General features: G+C 40.2%; 1 protein-coding gene across 3 annotated transcripts in view; it reads left to right on the forward strand.

Moving 5' to 3' along the window:
- Positions 1 to 769: 769 nt before the first annotated feature.
- TOPBP1 (DNA topoisomerase II binding protein 1) overlaps positions 770 to 16,571 on the forward strand; it is a 38,233-nt gene continuing 22,431 nt past the window's right edge. For 2 of the 3 annotated variants that reach the window (XM_035128892.2, XM_060280637.1), the window contains exons 1-14: positions 770 to 865; positions 2,593 to 2,680; positions 3,114 to 3,248; positions 4,879 to 5,022; positions 5,845 to 6,026; positions 7,239 to 7,432; positions 8,838 to 9,017; positions 10,343 to 10,512; positions 10,976 to 11,142; positions 12,412 to 12,644; positions 13,609 to 13,913; positions 14,544 to 14,716; positions 15,227 to 15,438; positions 16,277 to 16,569. In XM_035128892.2, the coding sequence (XP_034984783.1) occupies positions 2,600 to 2,680; positions 3,114 to 3,248; positions 4,879 to 5,022; positions 5,845 to 6,026; positions 7,239 to 7,432; positions 8,838 to 9,017; positions 10,343 to 10,512; positions 10,976 to 11,142; positions 12,412 to 12,644; positions 13,609 to 13,913; positions 14,544 to 14,716; positions 15,227 to 15,438; positions 16,277 to 16,569 (2,469 nt within the window). In that variant the 5' untranslated portion in view covers positions 770 to 865; positions 2,593 to 2,599. Of the gene's footprint in view, positions 866 to 901; positions 1,706 to 2,592; positions 2,681 to 3,113; positions 3,249 to 4,878; positions 5,023 to 5,844; positions 6,027 to 7,238; positions 7,433 to 8,837; positions 9,018 to 10,342; positions 10,513 to 10,975; positions 11,143 to 12,411; positions 12,645 to 13,608; positions 13,914 to 14,543; positions 14,717 to 15,226; positions 15,439 to 16,276; positions 16,570 to 16,571 lie in introns of those variants that run through there. The other variant, XM_035128893.2, reaches the window with a different exon arrangement.

Below are 16,571 nucleotides of genomic sequence, written 5' to 3' on the forward strand. Positions count from 1 at the left end.
CAATATTTGTTATTTTCACAATAATTCCTTTTGGTACAGTTGCTTTTTTATAGATCTTCTCAATAGCTACTCATATAAGTATAGGCTTTACAGATTAATTATTATTATTATTAGCCCCCTCCGCTCGGCGCCCTGCATGGGGAAACCGCAGCACCGCCCTAAAATCCTGCGCTGCCCTAAACAAAAACCAAGATCCTATGATTCTAAGAAAATATGCCCAACAAAACTAGGTACACGATCAAGTGACAACTTGCCCGCGCGTGGTCGGACCCCTGCCCACCCCAGCTAAAGCACCACGGACCTGTGCTCCGCGCTTCCTTCCACGAATAACAAAACAAAACAAAATTTTATTTATACCCCGCCCATCTGTCTGGGTTTCCCCAGCTATTCTGGGCGGCTCCCAACAGAACACGAACACGGCGTGGAGCTCGGCCACGCATTCACACGGAAACCAAACACGTGAGCATCGCTCCTTGCTTAGCGATGTACTTTAAGAAGCCTCCAAGGCGACGGGGAATTGCCCGGCGAATGCCGCTCCCACGCTACCTTTTTGCACCCGGCGCCTCCTTTTCCACGACGTCGAAAACCAGCTGTGTATTTTTAAAAGGGGCCGCACTCTCTCTCTCTCTCTCGCGCGCTTTCCGGCTCTCGTTCCTAAAGGGAGGCGCCGCGAGAAGCAGCGAAGGAGTTAACAACAACAATAATAAAGAAGCGGGGAACGCGCGAGAGAGGGAAGCGCTGAGGCGTCATTCACGCATGCGCACTTCCCGCTCTTCGTCTTTTTCCCGCCTGCCTTCGAGGGGTTGTGATTCTGGGTCCCTCTGAGGAGAGGAAGGAAGCAGCGACGGAGAGCTGAGGCGACGGGGTAAGCGGAAGGGGAGCGTCGCCTCGGCCTTTTTTCGGCCCCGTAGTAGGCGGGCACCCCACCCCCACCCCGTCACACTTCTTCGCCCTCCCAGCCCAGTTTACCTAAGACGTGGTCGCTGCTTTCGGTTCTGAGCCGTTCAAGGCAAGGAGAGGCTGAGGGGGGAGAGGAGGACTTCCAGGGCTCCCAACTCGCATCACAAGGAAGAGCTTTCTGAGGTGTTCGGTGGGGGCTCCTTCCCCCGGAGCAGAGCTTGGATGGCCGCGTCTGCTGAGATTTCCGGGTTGGGCTAGAAGATGAACCTTGGGGGGCCCCCCTCCCTCCCTCCCGCTCTACAGTTCTATGATTCACGCGCCCAAACCAAGCAGAATGGAGCCTCGCTGTGCAGCACAATGACTGCCATGTCCCTTTACCTGCCATATGATGTGTGGGGCAGGTGGCCGTGGGTTCGTTCCACTGTATCCCCACAACCTGAATCTAGTCCCCTCTGCGCTGGTTGCTTGGTGCACTTGAGGGTAATGCACCCTTTCCTTGCAAATGGAGGTGCAGGATGCTGGACTAAGATGGGCCTTTGACCCCGATCCAGCGGGGCTCTTCCTTGGTTCTTATCTGTGCTTAGCTTGAAACTAGCTGGTGCCTAGACCAGTGGTTCCCAACTTTTTTTTGGCCATGCCCCACCTAAGCATCTCTAAAATACTGATGCCACTGCTCCTGTGACATATAATTCTTATTATTCAAAAGGTGAACTCCTAATCACGTGGAAGGAAGCCTAAAAGGCCATTAACTTGGTCTAAACAAGCTTCCAAATTGCCCCCCCCCCCGGATACCATGGGCCTCGAGGTAAGATTATGGCTAAGATGCACCTTAGGGACGCGGGTGGCGCTGTGGGTTAAACCACAGAGCCTAGGGCTTGCCGATCAGAAGGTTGGCGGTTCAAATCCCCGTGACGGGGTGAGCTCCCGTTGCTTGGTCCCAGCTCCTGCCAACCTAGCAGTTCGAAAGCACGTCAAAATGCAGGTAGATAAATAGGTACAGCGGGAAGGTAAACTGTGTTTCCATGTGCTGCTCTGGTTCGCCAGAAGCCACATGACCTGGAAGCTGTATGCCGGCTACCTCGGCCAATAATGTGAGAGTCGGTCATGACTGGACGGAATGGTCAGGGGTCCCTTTACCTTTTAAGATAACCTGGCCATTGTTTGTGCTTGCCCATGGGGTTTGGAGCCAACAGCTGCCTCCTGTTTTCCTTCCTCAATGTGTGGTAGTGGAAGTGGACAGGTGCAGTCAAGCACCTGGCCTACAGCAGTCCCACCTGAAGAGGGATTGTTGGGAAGTTGAAACACCCCTGCCTTGCCTGCCACATTAGGCCACATCAAGCTACATTGGGGTGCAAGCCCGGGCAGTGTGTGCGCCTCCATCCTGAACTTCCCAGACAACAAACATAAATGGGGGCTGTATATTCTCATAAAATATTTTATGAATAACTGATAGGAATATAAACGAAGAGAACTAATCAGTAGTAGTCACCATTAATAAAGAGGACATTGTTATTTTCGTCAAATGGGTTGTTACTGTATCTTAAAGCAGAAAACATAGTTTGGTAAAAATTGGTCTGTGCCATAGTATCCACATGCATAGGTTTCCACTAGCAACTGATTCTTCCACTAATCTGTTCTTAATAGTTTTCCTTTCTAAATGAAGTTAAATCTGCTTTCCTATTTCTTCATTAGTTAAACAATGAAAAATAGCAAGGAACCATATTTTGTGAAGTTTATAAAGTCTGCAGAAAACTCAGAATTTTTCCTTCAGGCCCTTGAGGTAAGCTTATTTAGTACATGGAGTTGGTCTGTGAATGTAATGTGTTCAATGAATATCTTTTTATATGTATTTTAATTATTAAGGTTTGTGTGTTGAAAAAGTAAAGAGCAATTTAATGGTTTATCTCACTGTAAACAAAGCACAAATTGTAGCCAAGTTTTCTTTATGACTTGTCTCTTGTAGTTTGTCTGGAGAACTTAAACAACAAACCCTGGTTCAGATGTAATTCTAAGCTATATAGTGCAGCAGCTGCAATCTTCTCTCTGAGAACCTACGAATTTATGAACTGGCCCAATATTTTGAATTGAATATGAAGATGTACTTAGTATCACCAAGTAAAGACATATTTCAGTGCAACCATTGTTTATATTGAAAGAAACTGTGTTTGCAAATCTACAGAATACTTACCTACTGCTTTTGTTATATTTTGCAGTCCATCAAAGAATTTCAGTCTGAAGAATCTCTCCAGATTCTTGAAAATACAGCTGCACTGAGGATACAAGAGAATGACAAATCCCTTTATATTTGTGATCAGTTCAGTGGCATTGTTTTTAATCACCTTCAAAAGGTTCGTGTTTTATTTACATAGTGACTTTGTTAATGCAGTATCTTGATAAATTCTAAAAGAATTGAAAATCTGTTCATGTAATTAAAACACACACACACACACACACACACACACACACACACACGTTATTGGGTGGGGAAGGAAGTGAATGTAGAAGTATCTCACCTCTGTTTTTAATTGTTTCATGGAGAACAGATTTATGTGAACATTTCTGTATGTTCCTGTGGGATTCAAGTGTAGACTACATAATGTTCTGCAAGATGTTAGACTCCAGCTCCCATCATCCTCCGCCAGCTTAGCCAGTGGTCAGGGAAGATGGGAGTTGGAGTCAACCAACATCTGAGGACCCAACATTGAAGATGTTCTGAAGGAGCGTCTCTACCCCCATCGTTCTGCCCAGACACTGAGGTCCAGTGGCGAGGGCCTTCTGGCGGTTCCCTTGCTGCGAGAAGCCAAGTTACAGGGAACTAGGCAGAGGGCCTTCTCGGTAGTGGCATCTGCCCTGTGGAATGCCCTCCCACCAGATGTCAAAGAGAAAAACAACTACCAGATTTTTGGAAGACATCTGAAGGCAGCCCTGTTTAGGGAGGCTTTTAATGTTTAACAGACTATTGTATTTTAATATTTTGTTGGACGCCGCCCAGAGTGGCTGGGGAAACCCAGCCAGATGGGTGGGGTATAAATAAATAATAATAATAATTACAGTGGTGCCTCGCAAGACTAAAGTAATTCGTTCCGCGAGTCGCTTCGTCTTGCGTATTTTCGTCTTGCGAAGTGCGGTTTGCCGCGGCAAAAAACACCGTCGAAAAACTACGTCTTGCAAAGCGCGGCCATAGAAAACTTAGTCTTGCGAAGTGCCGAAAACATCACAAAACGCTTTCGTCTTGCAAGGTTTTCATTGCGCGAGGCATTCGTCTTGCGAGGTAACACTGTATTATTATTATTATTATTATTATTATGAACACTGGACTAGCAGAACCTAATCTGGATATTGGGGCTATAAATGGAATGAAGAAATAGATGGTTTATATGTCATTATTTGCCTTCTGGAATAATCCAGTGTCATCTGATTGAACAGTTGTCCACGTGTATTTTGTTAGTGTATTTTTGTTAGTATTTTGTTAGTTTGTTAGAGCTGTTCCGCCTGGCCTTTGGGTTGGACTTAGTCTGACCCCTGTGTTTTCCTCCCTCATGGCTTGGATTTATGGACTACTTAAAATGAGGCTGCATTTTAAATTTTAATACTGTATTTTAATCTGTATTTTAATCAATTTCTTTTTATGTTTTATTGTAATTTTATTGGTGTGAGCCGCCCTGAGGAGTTTTGACTAGGGAGGGCGGGGTATAAATAAATTTTTATTATTATTATAAGTATTGCAAGATATGTATTGACCCAGAATCATAGATTTCTAGAGTTGGAAGTGACCCTAAGGGTCATCTAGTCCAAGTCTCTGCAATGCAGGAATATGCAGCTGTCTCATTTGGGGATCAAACCTGCAACCTTGGCACCAAACTTGTCTATTTGTTTTTTGTTTAGGTGTGCCATGTGTATTGGGAGTGTGGGAGAACAGTTTTTTCTAAGGAAAAAGTTCCTATTTGCCATCTTGTTTTGTCTTATCTATTGTTTCAGCTTGGTTGCAGAATTGTTGGACCACAAGTAGTTGTCTACTGTATGCAGAACCAGCGATGTGTGCCAAGGGCCGACCATCCAGTATTTAATATGACAATGGCTGATGTAACTATATCCTGTACAAGCCTTCAAAAAGAAACTAGGGTAATTCTTTTAATGACGTATTTTATAGAGTTGGGTGTTTATCTTATTGTAAGCATCTAGTCATAACTAGGAGTCAAATTGTCTTTCAAAATGTCACCCATTTCAACTAAATAGATAGATTTGCCATAGATGCTTTGAAATCAAGACCAGAAGGGCCAAAATTCTTCAGTGCAGCAAGAACCTTGCTTAAAACATCATTAATAAATGTCTGATTTTGTGAACCACTAATCACATCAATTTTATACCTTAAGAATTTTATACCTTAATTTTTACCTTAATTTTATATCTTAATTTTATACCTTAAGAAATTATATTCCATTGCCCTTCTCTTTGATTTAGGAATGCTTTAGTAATATGTAACACAGATCTGTTCTCTACTAATTTATACATATTAATAGTACTTTTCCTTTTCTTTTGACAGTGGGGAAAGGTTACAGGGGAAAGGTTGTCAGACATTTCAAGATTATCATGAATCTTCCCTGTCTTCTTTTTTCGCAGTCTGAAAATACCTACTTTGACACTGCTATTTTATGTATTTATTGAAACATTTATGTACCACCTTTCATCCAATCTGGGTTTAAGGATGTTTTACAACAAAAATGTGCATCACAAGCATGTTTTTTATTTTTATTTTTGCTTTTCCTTGAATCCTCTTAAGTCTGCCAGTATTGTCTACTAAATGTGCTGGGCACACCTGGACACTATTTCAGCTGTACTTCTGTTAGCTTTATATTGTTTTTGTTTATAGTGTTTTGCTAATCCTCATTTGATCTGCTTTGTCTTGGTTTATTTTCATTTGCTGCTGTTTTTTCTCTTTCATAGGAAGAGGTCCACAAGTATGTGCAGATGATGGGCGGCCGTGTATATAGAGATCTTAATGTGTCAGTAACACATCTTATAGCGGGAGAAGTCGGAAGCAAGAAATATTTAGTTGCTGCTAACTTAAAAAAACCCATTTTGCTTCCCTCTTGGGTAAAAGCATTGTGGGATAAATCCCAACATAGGTAAGACTACATTTGTGCAGTTAGAAAAGTAATAGTACTTGCAGTGTTCGAAACTCCCATTGTTCTAGGCGCATTTTGCGACAGGGAATTTCATTAGCGTGAGCAGTTTCTGAGCTCTGGGCTCCTAAGATTTCAGATTAAAACTGCAGAGTGGAAGGAAAGGAGGACCTTTTTCTGCCTCCCCACTTCCAGCTACTCTCTGAAGACTGGAGAAGAAATCCTCTTAAGAATATTAGAGGGGTGGGCAGGGGAAGGACTAGACCATGTGAAAAATGAACATAATATTTTAGCTGCATTCAGTCATTTTCAGCTTTGTATTCTTGTTATAAAAAAGTCCACCTAGACATTCTGTTGTTGCACCCATAACCTAGGTTTCAGGTTTTTTTGTTGCACCCATAACCTAGGTTTCAGGTTCTATTTAGCTCCTAGCTTTCATATCTCAGTTTCTAACACTGACTACTTGAAAAATTCTGAGCTACAGTACAGTATTCTCCAAATAGTAATTTAAACATATATGTTAGTAATCATGTTGCAAAGTGCAAGTTTCACACCATTAACATAGTTACAGGTAGGTAGCCGTGTTGGTCTGAGTCGAAGCAAAATAAAAAAATTCCTTCAGTAGCACCTTAAAGACCAACTAAGTTTTTATTTTGGTACGAGCTTTCATACCAAAATAAAAACTTAGTTGGTCTTTAAGGTGCTACTGAAGGAATTTTTTTTATTTTACCATTAACATAAAAAGACATACAGTGGTGCCTCGCTTAACAAACGCCCCGTAAGACAAAATTTTCGCTTAAAGAAAGGATTTTTCTAGAGGAGGTTGCCTCGCTAGACAAATTCATTTTACGAAGAATTCGTCTAGCGAATCACGGTTTCCCATAGGAATGCATTGAAATTCAATTAATGAGTTTCTATGGGCAAAAAAAAATTCAAAAAAATTCAATGCATTCCTATGGGATTCGCTAGACACATTTTTCGTTATAAGAATAGACCTGTGGAACGAATTAAATTCGTCTAGCGAGGCACCACTGTATTGTTCTTTACTTGGATTTATAGGAGAAGGTTTAAACACCTAAGAATGATGATATATCATGGGCTCTGTTGCATAGCCATTAAATTCTGTACTGGCTTTACTTACTCATGCACAACTCTGTTTTTCTGCTAATGAAGAGAAATGGCAAGACATACGTTTATTGCTCTTGTTCCCAACAGGATGTTTAGATATACAGACCTCAATATGGGAGACTACCTATGCCCTTTGTTTCTTGGTTGTACAATCTGTGTGACTGGTTTAAGCAGTGCAGACCGAAAAGCAGTCCAGCGTATCACTATCGAGAATGGTGGTCAGTATACAGGGCAACTTAAGATGAATGAATGTACCCATCTTATTGTTCAAGAACCAAAAGGTAATAAAGATAAAAATAAAAATAAAAATGTATTTGTTGAATTCAGGAGTATTTGTGTAAAATAATTTGGTTTCACATCTTGAATGTAGTCTACTGTAGTTTTAATTTGACATGCTGCAAAACACGTCAAGTACCGGTAGCAAGCTATTTATGCTGCCATCTATGGTGTGCTATCTGACAAATCAATGAACAGAGTCCTCATGGCAACAAAAATGCCACACAATCCATTGTTCACAATCTCACATAAATGGAAGGAAAATGCTTCTCTTTTCCCAAAGGAAGGACACTAAAAAACCACTGAACTACTTTAATTACTTTGGGAAAATGGAAAATACTTTTTCAAGTACTCTCACAAGCAACCATTTTCTTTCCTCTACACTCTGTGTTAGGGGTAGATACCCCTTTTGAAGTTGAGGACCACATTATCTTGGAGGGAAAACAGTTGTGGGCACATACTGCTGATGCGTGAGCCCAGAGCTGGCAGTGAGTAGGACCAAACCTGGAAAAGAGACAGAGCACAACTTCATCACTCTTTACCATATCTCTCATCTCCTTCATGTATTCATTTTCTTTCTCCCTACTCTATACACAAGCATGCACCTCATTCATCATCCATTCATTTCACCATCATTATCGGCAAGTACGTAGAGGGATGCCAGAGGGCAAATAGGTAAGAATAGGGCCTTATTGCCCGTGGGCTGAATACTGCCCACCTGTCTTATCACTAACAGGACTGCATTTGGCCAAATTTAGAACAGCTTTTTCCAGAGCCTGAAAATGATGCAAGGAATTTAATTCATTGTGTTAAATCTGCATATGGTTTGGCCGCTGTTTTATTTGATTTATTTTGTTGTGTTGTGTTTTATGATGGGCGTAAAGCCGAATAAACTTCCTGATTGACTGAATTCATTGTGTTAAATCTGCATATGGTTTGGCCAGAGTGTGTAATGGAATCAGGCATATGTATATCTTTGAGTAACAGCAGTGTGCTAGATTGAAAATAATAAACTAAGGCTGCCATGCATTTGCACATTTATTTGGACATAGGTTCTATTGAAATGAAGAAATAACATCTGGGTGCAAATTGACAGTATGTTAAAATCACAGTTGCTAATTTTAAAAAAAGAATGTGTTGTTTTCTGCTAGCTGTGTTTTACTTCCTGCCTAGCTGGAATGGTTAAACCAACACTTAAATAGTTGTGGTTTGACTGCAATGTTTTGTTTCTTTAGGTTTTCTCTTGAGGATGTATTTTAATCTTGGGTGCTGTATCACCCGAAACAGGAATTAAGAAACAAAAGTTTGCTATTTTTTAAAAAATGCTAGAATATCTGTCCCTATATATTTATCTGAGGAATTGTATTTTAATATTAACTTTAACTGTGTTTGTTTTTATACTTGGGAAAGGGCAGAAATATGAATGCGCAAGAAGGTGGAATGTCCACTGCATTTCAGCCCAGTGGTTTTTTGACAGCATTGAGAAGGGATTTTGCCAGGATGAATCCATGTATACAGTCGACCTTAAAGCAAAGCAAGAAACTGCACCAAGCACATCAACTCCTACTAGCCTAACTAGCAAGCCCGATAGTAAGTATTAAGTTCTGTAATGTGTTAACTTCTCTATGAACAGAAAAATTAGAGATATTTATAGCATTCTGATTTGATTTATCACTTTCAATGTCTATTTTTGCAGAATTTTTGGCTCATAAACTTTGACAACCTTTGTGCTAGTCTAGTATTTTTTTTAATTTTGGAAATGTTTGGAGCCCAAGGCAAGAGCATCCTTGTTGTGTTTTTCAAGTAGACAAGTAGGGCTTGCAAAAAAATGTTGTAGCTTGGAGTGCTCTTGATTAATGTTCCAGCCATGGCTTCTCTGAGCCTGTTGATATCCCTCTGTTGTGTATGGATGGTGTTGTTTGGGCTTTATAATAATCCACACTTTGCGAATGAGCTTGCTGTTAGTATGCAGGATGACTACAATATCCTGCCATAGTCTTGCCATAGTCCCACGGGGAAAACAAGGCCCGTGGTTGTTAGTATACTGAGGATTAAATGCATGCAGAGTACATATTCAGTAGTAAAAATCCCTTGTATTGTGTTCATTGGGCTGTACTTGCTAGTGTGTTAGGATTGCAACCTTAAGTGTTTACTGTAGTTAAAATATTTCTTCCATATATTGTTTTTGTTCTCTATTTAAATCCCTGTATGAAATACTGTATGAAATCCTTAAATCCTTAAAATATATTTAGAATAATAGAATCATTGAGTTGTAGAGTTGGAAGAGACCACAAGGGTCATCTAGTCCAACCCCTGCAATGCAGGAATATTTTGCCCAGCGTGGGGCTTGAACCCACAACCCTGAGAGTCTCATGCTCTTCCAACTGAGCTATCCTAGGTTGAAAAACAAGAATTCCCTTAAATTTCTTAACAAAATAAAAAAAATATCCTTCCAGTAGCTCCTTAGAGACCAACTAAGTTTTTTATTGGTATGAGCTTTTGTGTGCATGCACACTTCTTCAGATATATATTTTTAAATTTTGTTTCGACTATGGCAGACCAACATGCCTACCTACCTGTAACTTAAATTTCTTCTTTCTTCGGTCCACATTCCCTCCTTAAGGACAGAAGAAAATCCATAACTTGGGAAATAATTATTTTGAGTAATGGACAATCTGTCTTCTTGGAGGGACCCTGAATAAACATTAGGAAGCAGAAAGTGAGTTCTGTCTGTATACAATAGCAGACCACTATGTTCAGTGTGATAGAACTGAGCTAATAGTTAATAAATGCTAAAATAAATAATAACCTTGGCATTTTACCCTTTTTTCTTATACCAAAATAAAAAGGTAGTAGATATAACATTTCCCCAAAATAACTCTTAACTTTTGTCTTTATCTGCATTTTATTCAAAGGTCGAACACTCTCAGATGTCAGCCACATTTCAAATATTAATTTAAGCGGTGTTAATGAAACCTCTTGTAATTCTACTATGAATAGCAGGCTGGATCCCTCTTCAGATGACCTGAACAGCTTGGATACAAGTTCTTTGCAAGCACCTGAAGATTTGCTAGATGGATGCAGAGTATGTCTAACATGTGAATATACCCAAGTAATAAATGTTGTTGATGATACTGATGATGAGAATACAGACATTTTGGACACCTCAAACTATATAGTTTGTGAGTTTTCCTGAGCAGAATTAGGTATTAAATTCATGAGTGACTTGCTTGGGAGCATTGCTGTCCTAAAGTCAGGGCAGGCAGCTAAAGGTATTAAGATGATCTCCTAGGACACCACTCACATAGCCTAGCTGCTTCCTTTGTGGTTTTCCTTGTAATGGAATTAAATGCAGTCAAGATTAGTTGTCTTCATGCATTTGGTTACTGATAATTGTAAAAGTTGACAATCAGTAGGAGACATAGGTTCAGGAACTTACGGATTTAGTAGTGGAAGCTGCTGGAGAGAATTTAAAATAAAGCTGTGACTGAATTTGGAGTCTCTCAGTGTGCCAGTAAACTTGCATTTTTCTCTACCCTTTCTTGTAGATTTACCTTTGTGGCTTTAGTGGCAGAAAATTAGATAAGATGAGAAAGCTTATTAACTCTGGAGGTGGTGTTCGTTTTAATCAACTCAATGAAGATGTGACACATGTCATTGTGGGCGACTATGATGATGATGAACTTAAACTGTTTTTGAAGAAGACCACACAGAGGTACTGATAATAACACGTCTTGTAGTGCAATTCTAAAGGGACGCAGGTAGTGCTGTGGTCTAAACTACTGAGCCTCTTGGGCTCTCTAATCTGAAGGTCGGCGGTTTTAATCCATGCAAAAGGGTGAGCTCCCATTGCTCTTTCCCAGCTTCTGTCAACCTAATAATAATAATAATAATAATAATTTATTATTTATACCCTGCCCATCTGGCTGAGTTTTCCCAGCTACTCTGGGCGGCTTCCAGCAGAATATTAAAATACAATGATTCATCAAATGTTAAAAGCTTCCCTAAACAGGGCTGTCTAACAGTTCGAAAGCACGCCAGTGTGAGTAGATAAATAGGTACCGCTGTGGCGGGAAGGTAAATGGCATTTCTGTGCGCACTGGCACTCGTCACAGTGTTCCGTTGTGCCAGAAGCAGTTTAGTCATGCTGGCCACATGACCCAGAAAGCTATCTGTGGACAAATGCTGGCTCCCTCGGCCTGAAGCGAGATGAATATCCATAGTCACCTTCAACTGGACTTAACCGTCCAGGAGTCCTTTACCTTTACCTTTTTTTAGTGTAATCCTATACATATCTACTCAGAAGTAAGTCCTGCTCTATTCTCTGGAATATTCTCCTGGGTAATGGGTATACGATTGGAGCCTTAACTTCTGCCAGCATATGGCCCTTATATTAAAGTATTTATAACAATAAATGGTCTCCCCATTGCATATCCTTTTGTGTGCAGTGATTCACATTTTGAAGTGTATATTTCAGTGTAAATTACTGAAAAGGTTTTATAGAGTTAAATGAAAGTGATTGTCTTACGGCAGGCATGGCCAAACCTGACCCTCCAGATGTTTTGGGACTACAGTTCCCATCATCCCTGACCACTGGTCCTTTTAGCTAGGGATGAGGGGAGTTTTAGTCCCAAAACATCTGGAGGGCCAAGTTTGGCTATGCCTGTTTACGGGCTTTATTCTCTGTAACAGTGCTCCTGTCAAAAGAAGTAAATGTAAGCCCTCTGATTTCACTTGAACATACAGGGACAGAAACATGGATTGTGACTGCAGATCATGTATTCCACATCTTTTCCCAAGATAACAAGTATTTATTCTTACAGCATCAAAGGGTGTGTTTTGGACACATCTCTGTGTGCCACTTCTTTATATTTAAAAAATCCGATCCTTGCCTGTGCTTCATTGCAGCAATGTAAAATATGGTTGTTCCTTTATGGAAGCCTATAGCCTCCTGCCTATAGTAACTTAATTTTTTGTTTTATAGGCCATATATTGTGACAGCAAAATGGTTGTTGGAATGCTTTAGAAAAGGTTATTTACTACCTAAGGATCAGTACACTTCGGAAAACTATCAGCCACTTAACAGTCCAGTTTTAGAGCAGCCTATCTTTCCTAAAAGAAGCAGTCTTTCAAAGAAAGAAGTTGTGAAAACAGTGCTGGCTCCGGAAGCGGATGAAGCTCTTCTGTCTCAGTATTCAGCTAATGAGTCCACAGTAGGTAAGACTGCTACACAATGTTGCCTCTTCTCCTTGTTCCAGTATCCCCATCTATCTACAGCTCCCTTATGTTGACCTCTCTCACTATTCCACCAGAACCTCACAATTTATCTTATCCTTAGAGCATGTGTAAAATTTCCCAGATTTTCCATCTGTAGTTGGCCTGTTTCTTTTCATTTGCCACTGCATTTCTTTGGCCTTCTGCCACCTCTGTTAATTGTTCTCTGAGGACTTGCTTTTCAATCATCTCCCTATTTTGCCTCCCTTCCCCCAGTCACCCTGATTCTTAGGGAAACTAAGGGGCAGATATAGCCCATCTTATGGAACCTCTTCATATTTTTCATTTGAAAACGTGCAATTTGCTTCTAAAATATGGGGCATGATTTACTTGGTGCTACTTCAGCTGCTACACAATCACATTTATTTTTTTTTAAATGGGGGCTTACTAAAGAGTTCAGCATTTGCTCTTTAAAAAAATAAGTTTTTATTAAAGATTTTCTTGTGTTACGAAACAGACAAACAAGCAGAGGAAAGTACAGTTGGGGGGATAGAGAAGGGAGAGAGAGATGAGGGGGGCTGCTGTTATTTCATTCTACAGAAGTGTTACCGGTAGTATAGGGGCTATGTCAGCATCATGTTGATAGGTCCTTTGTTTATATATATTGACATTGAGAGAGGTTAGGGGGTCTAGAACTTGGTTGGTTGTGTTCAGTTGGTTGCAGGGGAGGGGCGTAAGTTTTGAGTTCAGTATTTGCTGAAATGAAAGACAGTTGTGTGAAAGAAGTGCTTGGTGGATTGCAATAATTAAAGAGGGTAACCTCTTTAATGTGTAAAGAAGTGATAGGACTCCAGTTCAAGATCTCTTCGGCCTAGTAACTTTAACTTGGAGAACGTTTTCTCCTTTTCATGGTCAACACATCTTCACTTTAATATTAGTTTTGAAGCAACATTTCCTTCCCTTCCAGTTGATGCCAATAATTACAGTGATATTGATCACACTGCCTTTCAAGAAGAAAAAGAGTTCAGTGCCAGCCATAATTCCTTGGCAGAAACTTCTACAGTCGTTGAAGGAGCCTTGTTCAACAGAAAGAGGTTCATCCTTCTGGGTTTTGGTAAAGAGGATGAATCCTGCATGAGGCCTCTGATTGAAGAGAATGGTGGGAAGGTTCTGTCTCAACAAAGTAAAGCTATTGCTGACTATGCTGTGGTTCCTCTACTTGGCTACAAGGTGGAAGCAACTGTAGGAGATGTGGTTACAAATACATGGCTGGTAAGTATGTCATAGGATAATACATAGAATGTGCAAAAAGAAAAGTTGTCGGTAAATAAAAATGTTGCTGCTAACTTTAAATTTGCATTGAGGGATGGCATATGCCAAAATAATGTGTTCTCTCACTCACACACAAAACCTCACCAAATTAGGAATCTTACATATGTATTTTATGTTTTCTATTTATCCCTGTTCCAATCACAAAAATCCTGTGCTGCAGATATTTGATCTGTCCACATTCATAAGCTGAACCCAGAGACTCACTGGAAGATGGTTAATAAATGTCATCCAGCAATTGCTACAGTTAATTGCTTGATACATCTGAATAAAGCAGATGAATTGTGGTGCCAAATATTATGACAATTGCAAAACAATAAATAGTAGCTTTATGTACTGAACCATAGTTTAATTTCCCAGTTGCATTAAACAACTAGACAGTTACCAGATAAATATGTGTAACAGCATTACTACAGTCCCGGAAAGATATAGAGTGTATTGCACTGTCTCCCAAGACAGATGGATGCCAGCAACATTGTATATAGAGTACAGTGGTTTGTTTTCTCAGAACTTCTGTATTGTACTTGAAAGAATATCTAGGTTATTGGTTAATCTTTATTTCCTCATCTTTAGGTGACGTGTTTGGAACAGCAGTCCCTATTAGATCCCCAATCAAGTCCACTTTTCACACCCGTGCCAGTGAAGGAAGGAAACACTCCGTTACAACAATGTGTATTGTCTTTCAGTCAGTTTAATGGGGCAGAAAGAGATTCTTTAATATATTTGGCACATTTGCTTGGGGCAAGGTATGTAGTATGTCTTTATTTTTGTTATTTTTGTAGAATCAAGTTGTAATGTTTCACCTCCAAAATATCAAAAGGGTAAGAACCTGTTGCTCAGAGCCATGGCCCACCACAATTTGATACATCTATAAATACAGAATACATACAAAAATACAGAACAGTTTAACATATTTCATCAAACAACGCACCTAAAAAGGAACAAAAAAGCAAGACTTTCCCTGTGATACAAAAGAGACACAATCCTCCCCATGAATTAGTGCATAGATTTTGGAGAGAGGAGAAAACTTGTAAGCTTTGTTTTTGTTTTTGTTTTTTTTAAAAAAATCAATTCAGCGATGGAAATTGCTGTTGAAATGTACTTACTGTGATTTATCACTTTTACTTTAAATCACCGTGTTGGTCTTAAGGAGGCAAGCATATTGTGAACATATATGAAGTAGCGTTCAGGTCTTATTTTAAGGGTAATGTTGTAGTGTGACTTGGTATGGAAATGTCACCTCGCTTTGATTACAGAGTGCAAGAATTCTTTGTGAGAAAAGCCAACCCAAGGAAAGGAATGCTTGTCAGCACCCACCTGGTGGTGAAAGAGCCGGAAGGTTCAAAGTATGAAGCTGCCAAGAAGTGGAACCTTCCTGCTGTTACTATGGCTTGGCTGCTGGAGTCTGCAAGGACAGGAAAGAAGGCTGATGACAGCAAGTTCCTTATTGACAATGTAGACACTGAAGGTTGGTTCATTTGAAGCTTTGTAGGTGTGTTCAGTAGCATGATTGTGTAAGGCAGATGTATCCTGTGCTTACTTGCAGACATCCTAATCCTGAGCATCTACTGGCAGCATATTGATATGTTAAATGCTGAGAGTGATCCAACATTAGTCATACTTGGAGTAGACCCATCGAAATCAATGGACCTAAGTTATTTATGTTGCCCTAGACTCAGTTCTTTGAGCTGTTAAGTATTGAGACCGTAAGATTTTAAGAGAGATTTTTTAGGAGCTTAGAACTTTTACATGGTGCTTCCTAATCTATGCAATATGGATTCCTTGTTTCAATAAATAAAATATTAAAAATGTTGAATATGAGTTGCGATTTGACTTTGCTCACCTGGATAAATTATCTGTGTGCCTCCCCCCCAGCCCCCCCCTGCTAACCAGGGCAAACATATAAGTGGCCACTCATCACCCTAATTTCCACACAACCCTCACTATAAGTGAAATTTATTTCCCCTCCCTCCACCCCCCAATTCAGCATAGTTGCTGAATTATAACTTCACAGTTATAAGACACAACCAGAAAAGGCTTAGAATGTTCACTTCCATCTGTGAAAGGAGAAAAGCAGTGTTAGCATTGGTCTTCTGCTGGTAGGTCAGGACCCACTATTGGTTCAGATCTTTACCAAAGGTGGGTTGTAGCATCATCCCTAGCACCATATAAAAATTGAAAAAATTGTTAGCTAAAAGAACCTAATTAGATGCTCCATTACAAAAACTGTATTCAAAAGAAATAAGTAAAAAATAATGATGGTGCTTTAATTTTAAATTTTATTTTTTTTACTCAACAAAAATAAGAGTGTTTCACAAATCATCCAGCTGAGGCAGGGACGGATTCGGCATCTCCAAATACATGTGACCATCCCAGCAGCCTCCTTGAAATTGGAAGAAGAACAGCTGTGACACCTCTGGATATGAATCGGTTCCAGAGTAAAGCTTTCCAGAGGGTTGTATCATCACATCATATTGATAACAAGCCAAGCCCTTCACAAGCGGGGAAACCAGTACAGAAGGAACCATCCCTGCATCTTGACACACCATCTAAATTTTTATCTAAAGACAAGCTGTTCAAACCTTCTTTTGATGTAAAGGT

This window comes from Zootoca vivipara, chromosome 12 (genome assembly GCF_963506605.1).
Source record: "Zootoca vivipara chromosome 12, rZooViv1.1, whole genome shotgun sequence".
In the NCBI taxonomy this organism is placed as follows: Eukaryota; Metazoa; Chordata; class Lepidosauria; order Squamata; family Lacertidae; genus Zootoca; species Zootoca vivipara.